Below are 9,766 nucleotides of genomic sequence, written 5' to 3'. Positions count from 1 at the left end.
AGGTCATCATTAATGGAGACTTCAATCTGCCAGATGTGGATTGGCATGTGTCTGTTGCAGGTTCAGCCAGAAGCAGGGACATCCTGGATTCCTTGTCGGGGCATTTCTCAAGCAATTCGGGAGAGAGCCCACTTGCAAGGAAGCAATGCTAGATGTAATACTTATACAAGTAGACAAAGTATCAGATGTTATTGTGGGTGGGAGCTTAGTCTCCAGTAATCATCCAAGGTATATCATAAACAAAGGTTTTAGATTTTAGGAGGGCTGACTTTTCCAAATTGGGTGTTCTTTGGTATGGGTAGGGGTATTTAACTTGAGTGCAAAAGCAGTATGTCAAGTATGTTATTAAAAGGAAATAAAACATATGTTCTCAAAGGGGGTGGCAGGTATTGTAAAGGCAAAACAGACATATTTTAGGAAATATAGATAGACACAGAAGAAGAAAGGTAACTTATATCAGGTTAGGCAAAATGAAGCTAAGTAAATAATCAGGTGTACAAAGGCCCAAGCAGAAGACAATATACTCCAGTCAGTAAAGAAGGGAGACAAAACCTTTTTACGGTATATAACTGAAAGGAAAACACAAAAGAGGATTGGTAAGACTAAAGAGAAGAGATGACATGTTGAGTGAGATAAAAAGTATAACAGACCACCACAACACTGTTTTTTTCTGAAGGTGAGGGGAAATGACCACAGTTAGGGAACAGGAATCTAAATGGAAATTAGGTTGGATCTATTTACAGAGGATAAAGTCCTAATGGGGCGCGTACAAGTCAAAAGGGGCCAGATGGGACATATCCAAAGATATTAAAATAACATAGGGAGTGCTGGCAAGTTGCAATACTATAAACAGAACTGTTTAACCAGTCACTTTTAACAGATGACTGGAGAAGAGTAATCAGAGTGGAACTAGGGTAAGAGGCAGCTAACTACAGGCTAGTGAGCCAGACATCAGTAGTCAGGAAATTCATGGAAACACAGTTGAAGGAAAGAATGATTGAATATCCGAAGCCCAGCAATTTACAGGATCCCAGGCAGCATGGATTTACTGGGAGGAGATCGAGTGAAACAAACTTAATTGATTTTTTTGACTGAGTGACTAAGGTATAGATCAGAGTGAACCAGTAGATGTATCTGTAGCTTAGTTGTCCCACATAGACTGATAAACAAGTTACACATTTGCATGAGATTAGATTCTAAGGTGGTTGCATGGATAAGGTATTGGTTGAAGCATATGCAACAGAGTTGTGTTGAAATGGAGTACATTTAGAGGAGGGGAGGTGAACAGTGGAGTACCTCAGGGATCTTTACAGAAATGGTGCTCTTTAATATTTTTATTGGTGACATTACAGAAGGTCTGGAAGGAAAGGTATGCCTTTTTGGAGATGACACAAAGGTCTACAACAGGGTTGATACTCCACAGGGATTATGGATGTAGGTAGGTTAGAGGAATGGTCAAGAGTGTGGCAATTACAATTTTATGTAAAAAAGTACATAATGCATGATGGTTGGATAGGACTGACCAAGTTTCCATTAATATTAAAGAGCGTACCCCGAATGGGTCCTGGGCGTGAAACTTCTTGGTGGACTATGTTCCTCCTAGACATTTGATGGAGTACTTCCAATAAGCAGTCAAAGATGACCACATACCCCCCCACACACCTTCCATTGCTTCCCTTTATTTTATTTAAATTGAATGTTGTGTTTAATGTTACTATTTAAGGGCATGTACACAAGTGTGCATTAAAATATTATGATTGTTGATGCCTATGTTTGTATTGTGTTCCCTTATTGTCTCCTTTTTTCTTTTTTTAATTCCATTTAAAACTGTGAATAAAATATTAGTTGAAAAAAAAAGGTACATAAAGCACTTGGGCATAAAAATCCAAAGGCGAATACAGGATTAATAGCACTATAATGTACTATAGAGAAAGGGACCTGGGAGAAATGATTCCAGCTCACATCAAGTGGGCAAGTAATGGACCAATGGAGAAAGCCAGTAGGATTCTGGCTTTCAAATACACAAATGGTTTCAACAAAGTACAGAAGTAAAGCATATTTCAGATACAAAGAAATACTAGAACAAGCCTGCACAACACGCGGCAGCGGGGCGCCCGTACTCACTGTGCGGCCCGCGACAGCTTTGTCTGCTTTCCCCCTCCCCCCCCCCCCCCCCGAGCCCACTCTCACGAGTCTCAGAGGAGGACGGCAGGGTAGGAGACTGCTGCGCACTTCTTCTCTCATGTGCAGTCTGCATGCTCTGCTCAGTCTGTGCCTGCCGCCGCCTCAGCCGCCTGAACCGATGATATGATGTGAGATGCAGGGGGGGGGGGGGCTTATGTGAGGTGTAGGGTGATGTGAGATGTAGGGGGGGAGAGGGTAATGTGAGATGCAGGGGGGAGAGTGATGTGAGATGCAGGGGGGAGAGTGATGTGAGATGCAGGGGAGGAGAGGGTGATGTGAAGTGCAGGGGAGGGTGATGTGAGGTGCAGGGGGGGGCTGATGTGAGGTGTAGGGGGAGGGTGATGTGAGGGGGGAGGGGGGGAAGAGGGTGATGGGAGATGCGTGTGGTGTAAAGGGGGGGTATTGTGTGTGATGTGTAGGGGGAGTATTATGTGTGTGGGTGAGGGGGAGAAACCGGGGTGTGAGATAGAGGAGTCTCACAAAGGCCACCAACACTGGGGAGGAGGGGGGGGGCGGCAGGGCAATGGAAACTGTTGTCCTGAGCCCCTGGAAAGCAATCAATGGTTCTGTCTGGTATGACAATCCTCATACCTCCCCCAGCACCACTCATCATCCTCATATATCTGGGGAGGGGGAGATGATATGATGATTATGATCTGGGGGGGTGGAAGATATGATGATGATGATGAGGGGTGCTGGGGGAGATATGAGGATCATGTTGATGAGTGGTGCTGGAGGAGTTATACGACGAGGATGATGATGAAGGGTGCTGGGGGAGATATGATGAGATTTTACCTGTGCGGTCTGAATCGGTTTTCCTTGTAGCAGTACGGCCCTTCTCACTTTACAAGTTGTGCAGGCATGAACTAGAACAAGAGGTCATGTTCTATAGCTGGAGGGTGGAAGGCCCCAGGCAGATGTGAGGATATAATCTACTTCATTACGGAAAGGATGGTGAATTCATGGAATAAGAAAAATGTGGCCTGGTAATTATCTGCTGATAAATACTATGTTCCCAAGTTAGAAAAAGGTGAACAGGTAGGATAGAAAAGTGGCAAATACTGTGGCTTTGTTTAATTATTGAATTCAAACCGGATTAATATCAGAATTTGTTATAAAACCAAAGGTTTACAATGAGACATATAAAAGCAATAGATTTTGTGATTGCACATGGTATAATGTGGATACAATTTGATAGCACAGCTGCACAAAGCTATAAGAAGGATTTCAGTATGCAGCATTTTAAAAGTGATCTGACAATTACTACAGGTCTGACGTAATGTTTGTGTGCCAAATAATTTCTAGTGGGTAGGAAATCTTCCTCTTCCCATGTCGCTTGTGGTTGCTCCTGCGCTCTTTTTCAGTTATACTAACTGTATCTGTGTGTACGTGCGTGTGTCTGTGTGTGCATGCGTGTGAATGTGTGTCTCCGGTGCCTGTGTGTGTGCGTGCGTCTCCGGTGCCTGTGTGTGCGCGTGCCTCTCCGGTGTCTCTGTGTGTGCGCGTGTGCCTGTCTCTGTGTTTGTGTGCCTACCTCACATCTGTGTGTGTGTCTGCCTCTGGGTACCACTGTCTCCCAGACGCAGAGTCCGGCCGCCACTGCACATGTGCGCCAGATTCCAGTCGCCACTACACATGTGCGCCAGACTATTCGCCACTGCACATGTACGCCACACTCCAGTCGCCACTGCACATGTGCGCCATACTCCAGTCGCCACTGCGCATGTGCGCCATACTCCAGTCGCCACTGCACATGTGCGCCATACTCCAGTCGCCACTGCAAATGTGCGCCAGACTCCAGTCGCCACTGCACATGTGCGCCAGACTCCAGTCGCCACTGCACATGTGCGCCAGACTCCAGTCGCCACTGCGCATGTGCACCAGACTCCAGTCGCCACTGTGCACATGTGCCAGACTCCGGTCGCCACTGTGCATATGTGCCAGACTCCGGTCGCCACTGCGCATGTGTGGCGAGACCCGGCAGTGTTTTTAACCTCCATGCGGCCTGAAAAGGTGGTTTTGTGTGCATGCGCTAGCGCTACGAGCCCGCGCCCATTAGGAGCGTGACGTCACCCACGTTATGGATTTTCGTTACAAGGTAAGGATTTTCCCCATGAAAACCATGTATGCACGAGCAAAGAAGTTTCACTTCAAAAAACCCAGCGTGGATTGCCTCTAAAAAAACAAAAATGTTTAAAATAATATTTAGCTGGCGTTTTTGCCCTTTCTGGAAGAGTCTTCAGGGATCTAAGGAGTTGTTTAGTTGTATGCTGTGTTCAAACACACACAGGAAATTGGAGCTACTGCTATTATCTCCCCCTTCACAAAAATACATAGTGAAATAACCAGATTTGTAGAAAATAAATACCGAAAACCGAAAGCTTTAATTGTAAACATCTTTGCCGCCTTTTATACCTAGTTGGTTGACCTTTTTCCCCATCAAACAGATTTTATATACCCATCGTCTGCTTCATGCCCACAGGTGAGCAGAAAGAATGTAGAAGACACAGTGCTGTGAATACCAATAATATTATATAGGAAAGCATTCATGTACACGAAATAGTTTATGTCATCAGATAGATGGGGGGAAGAAAAGTTTCAGATTATCATTTTACATTACAATGCACTTTTGATCAACATACATATATCCAGGTTATTTTTAGGCTTTTGTGGTTCGTTTTAAACAGAAGACAAGTTTTTTTTCTTTTTTTCAAAATACAAAAAAACCCAAAACAAAACAAAAAAACAATGACTACTTTTTAGAAAAGAAAAGTATTTTTTAAGGTTACTTGTCAAGGCTAACAAATATTATGCAACCGTTTCTGCTTTGTATAGCAATAAAGTGCGAGATAAGTTACTGTATTTAAATTATTAGCATAATTTACAAAGGGCTTTTCTTTGCACCTCAGTGCTGGTGGAGGAGGGGCTTTTAGCACATAAAAGTAATATATATCAAGGGTCAAAAATGAGCATGAAAACAATAGGTTGGAGCAAGGGTCAAATAAGTTTCATACATTTGATGCTGAAGCTAATTCAACGTAAGAGAAAAGTCTTGCTAGGGTTTGTCATCTTGGGTATACATCTCACTGGGCAACGCAGTCCCTTATAGTATGTCAGGGGAATACATACTAAATGATATGGTTTTATATATGTACATTTCAAAGTGTGTCTAAAAACTTCAGTCTTACAGTCAGAAACAATATAATCTAACTCAAAGGTTTACTCTCCCCCCCCTCCCCTGTAAATGAGAAACGCATAATAGTGCAAGACTAAGCACTGTGCAAAACTGCCTTTTTAGTCTGGGTATATATACCCAGAGTTTATCCAAACCCTTTTTTAATCCCCTTTAGTGGATTTTCCAATGTTCATGTTTCTACTAATAAAACTTATTTCAGAAAAGAAAGGTATCCCCACTGCATATTTCCTACATTTTTCATTAACACATTATTTTAATAGGCTCCCTCGGAAAGCTGGATTCCAAGTTAACAGACGTGAAAACCTAAGACAGCAATACATTTATGTACTATAAGGTTTTTTTTTTAAAAATAACCTTTAGTGAATGTGCACAATTTCTGATTGCGTTTATAATTTGTTAAATATATTTTATATTTTAGGTAATTAAAAATGGCTGCAATGAAGATATGTGTCTCAACAGCTTGTCAACATTTGCACCAAAACAACTCGCGCATAGACGTGTCCTTATAAGTACATTATTTGCAATGAAAACGCAACAGGCAACACAAGTTTAGTGTGTCCTTAGCACGTTTTCCAGAAGCGAGACAATTACAGCAGCCGTCTACGCTGATGATTTTTCTTTCTTGCATTTACTTACTTTACAAGGGGCTCCTCTTGGCGTTTCCAAGACTGCTCCATGCAGTAGATATAAGCGTTTGAAATGTGTCTGAAGGACATTAAAATCATATAGGCTTGTGAGGGGGATTGCTGCTTTAACGGCAAGCCACAGGTATTTAAAAACTTTACGCAAAAGACCGTGCAATTTTCTTTCTAACAAGCAGCTGTGCGCTTCCAGTTAAAGGTCCAGGCCTGATCTATGTCAGATAGCGCAGGCCACATCTTTATGCTGAAAAGGTTTCCATTACCAATGAGTGTGGCCTATGTCCTTAAATAATTCTACTTTTCATTTTACTGAGCTGTTTTTTGTTGTTGTTAAGCCTCTTCCTGCCACAGCTTTGAGCATTGCATTATAGGGAAAGGAATAACAGAACACTAAGGCTAAGTCCATGCTGCCACAGACCGCGTGGAGGCGTCCGCACGCGTCATCAGTTAAAACGGATTTCTCAGAGCGACGGGCAGGTCACGTGAGCGGTTCGCACAAAGACGGCGTACCTGCTCCGTGACATCACTGAAACAAAGCCGCCCCCCCCCCCCCGACGGCATCCAGCATGTCCGAAAAACGCATCTGCTTCACGCGGGTGACATCAAGGTTTACGCCTCCGCGCAGGCGAAAGCTGTATGGACTTAGCCTATGTTGGAATTCAGCGATTACAAACCAACCATCATCACTGATCCCAAAAACGGGCCACAGGCTGCAGGGGACAATTTGACTAGAATTAATTATAAGGGGCTTAGGGGAACGCATCGCAAGTTATGGGGCGACCACTGGTAGTCCAGGGACCAAAGTTTGATATTGTATAAGAGAGCCAGCAGGAGTAATAAGTGCAGGCCAACAAGATGCAAATAGCCAAAAGGACAAGGTTATCCTATACTCACCAGCTTGTTCATTTTTTAATGGAGGCAGAAAGTGCTGCAATGTTTTTCCCTGGCTGTTTCCACACATTTTAGACACAACGTTGCAAAATAAGTAATTGTTTTTTTGTTTTGTTATTTAAACGTGCCACTACCGGTTGAGATCCAGCAGTGAAAATTGCAGTAATCATTTTGCTAATTGACGCTTGCCTTTAATGTGTACTGTACTATTTGATGCTGTGGGAAAATACAGCAGGTTAACAAAGAGAAAAAAAAAACCTGAAGAGTTGGTACATGAAGGATAGTTGTTTTCATTTAAATCCTTTGGCTATTTGGCTTTTGCTGATGAAGTGCTGCTTGATAAAAGTATTAAAATATATTGTGTACACTTGTACACATAGAATTTTTATAGACATTTCAAGTGGAAATTGTTTTGGCTACTAAGAACAATATAAAAGAACATGGTTCAACGTTTTGCGACTTTTGAGAATGGAAAACAAGGCAGATGGAAAGCAGGAATATACTACAATACTTGACTCTCTGCTAGGGCAAACTTTTCTCTCTTTTTAGACATTATACATTGACACATACAACAGAAAACGAACACAATCTGTCATTTTATAAGTGCAGACAGCTGATATCCTTCAGAAGCCTTCAACTTAAGCTGAGGTATGGGGATCCAGCCTCTTGATATGTAGAAGTATGCAGTAGGTTACCTCTCTGAAGACTTAATTAAGCAGCTTTTATGTAAATGCAATAAGTATACAAACAGCGCCCATTAACTAACCTTGCTAATGATATACAGTACACATTTGTCATACCTTTCAAACCTATATTTTGCAGCAACGTATACCTGCTGGGTTTCTGAGACAGGGCGAGGGCTGCCCTCACACAGTTTCTGCCCTCTCTGTTAGTCCAAGGTAAGCTAGGAAGGAGTGCTTCGGTGTAGTGGCACCGGGTGGTGCAGTCTGAGGTCTGGGTGGATGGAATGTGACATCATAATGGTTCTTGGGGAAAAGCATTGTTAAGGGAATGAGATGAGCAAACTCAGAGTTCCGGTACCTATCAAAGCCAGATGAGATACCATTTACTGCAAAGGCTTTAAGTGCTAAATGTGCCTCCATTCCACTGCTTTGTGCAGCAGACATTGCAACCGTTTGTAGAGCCTGCGAGGCAGACATGACCGATAGAGGTGACAAGAGGCTCCTAGAGTCATTGACAGTAAGCAAGGGGGTGACCTCTTTCCGATTTGTGGTCTGGACTTTCTTCTCCTCTTCTGAGAATTCACTGCTCTGGTGCTTCTTGATGTGGCGGCTGAAGACAAAGGGGTGGGTGGTCTTAAATAGGCACTCTTCGCAGCTGAAGGTCTGGCGGGGAGAGTGCTTGAGTTTCTTGTGCAAGTTGAGATTGTCTTTGCGCTTGCAGCTGTAGCTGCACTGGTCACAGTGAAAGGGGCGCTCTCCTGTGTGGACGCGCACATGCTCAATCAGCTTGTTGGCCGTCTTTGAGAGGTAGCCGCACTGGTCGCACTTGTAATGGTTCCCGAGCCGATGCTCACGGATGTGCACTTCCAGCTCCAGCTGGTTCGCTTTCACCGTCTTGCAGATACGACACTTGTACTCCATCTTGTAGTGCGTCTTCAGGTGACACTCCATGGCTGCAGGGCGGTTTGTGGAGTAAATGCAGAATGGGCACCTGCCAACAAAATGCACACAGAAAAAGAAAGCAAACATAAAAATCCATACAGACTGTGCTATGTTGCACTAGATTGCAGACTTTTGTTCAGCAAAGGCATTACATGTATTGTACGTCCCATCATCTTTCACGACTGGCTCATGAGCACAGTCCCCTTACGCTCTGCACGTCTCCTTGAAACATACATGATTGCTAATTTGTTTGTGAACGGTTGGAGTTCCTTAAAGAAGTAATTTTACTGTGTCTGCAAAAGCAACTGTAGAAACCCTGTTAGATGATGGGGGCCAAGGTTTCAGACCTTCATTTTAGAGAGTTTTTACAATATATATGCTGTAGAAATGGTTTAAGGAAAGGGACGTTGTAAACAAATCTCCTATTATTAAAAAATAAAGTGAAACTGTAACATATATATATATATATATATATATATATATATATACACATATATACAAACATATATATATATATCTCAACAACAAAAAAGAATCCCTAATAGGAGCACACAGGTATACCAAATGAATAACAAAGTTTATTAAGTTATAAAAACAGGGGAGAAAAGTATAAAAATGGAGGGGGACTCTGGACTAATCCTCGAGGGAAAGTGGAGAGTGCGGACAGAGGACTTGAGATAATATCTAAAGAAAACTATTATACTCTAGGCACAAATTCAGAGACCACGGTATAGGGTCTGGTGATAGAAAATATTGCACAAACTGGTGGCAATAAGCAAGCTACAAATGTAGTATTAGCACGTGCGTAACATGTAGCTAAAGCCTATATATAAATTGGCCAGCATAAGTAGAGTAAATACAATTCACACATACAGGAAAAGCAACACAATGTGCTGCAGATGAAAGCGCTGATTATATAAAGAGGTAACACATGCAAAGTCTATTCGCAGTATCCTCGTCATGTGTAATTGCTCCAAAAAGAAATGCAAATCCTGTACAATGAAAAAAGTCTATATATGTCACGCAGTCCAATACATCACCAAATTCAAGTGTATGGTGAATCCTGCAGGCAGTCCCTAATACCAGAGGATAAGAGAGGCCCCCCCCCCCCCCAACCAAGCGCCCACGCCAAGTGGGAAAATTCAGGATTGTACAGGATTTGCATTTCTTTTTGGAGCAATTACACATGACGAGGATACTGCGAATAGACTTTGCATGTGTTACCTCTT

General features: G+C 42.8%; 1 protein-coding gene across 5 annotated transcripts in view; it reads right to left on the bottom strand.

The window, feature by feature from the left end:
* Positions 1–4,076: 4,076 nt before the first annotated feature.
* The window catches only part of ZNF827 (zinc finger protein 827), a 182,718-nt gene continuing 177,028 nt past the window's right edge, over positions 4,077–9,766 (bottom strand). Inside the window, exon 14 of one of the 5 annotated variants that reach the window (XM_075614080.1) lies at positions 4,077–8,586. In XM_075614080.1, coding sequence (XP_075470195.1) covers positions 7,779–8,586 — 808 coding nt within the window. In that variant the 3' untranslated portion in view covers positions 4,077–7,778. The remainder of the gene's footprint in view (positions 8,587–9,766) is intronic. The other 4 variants (XM_075614069.1, XM_075614098.1, XM_075614088.1 and 1 more) reach the window with 4 other exon arrangements.

This window comes from Ascaphus truei, chromosome 1 (assembly GCF_040206685.1).
Source record: "Ascaphus truei isolate aAscTru1 chromosome 1, aAscTru1.hap1, whole genome shotgun sequence".
Classification (NCBI taxonomy): domain Eukaryota; kingdom Metazoa; phylum Chordata; class Amphibia; order Anura; family Ascaphidae; genus Ascaphus; species Ascaphus truei.
Note: the sequence above shows the minus strand (reverse complement) of the source record. Positions and strands in the feature narration are given on the sequence as shown.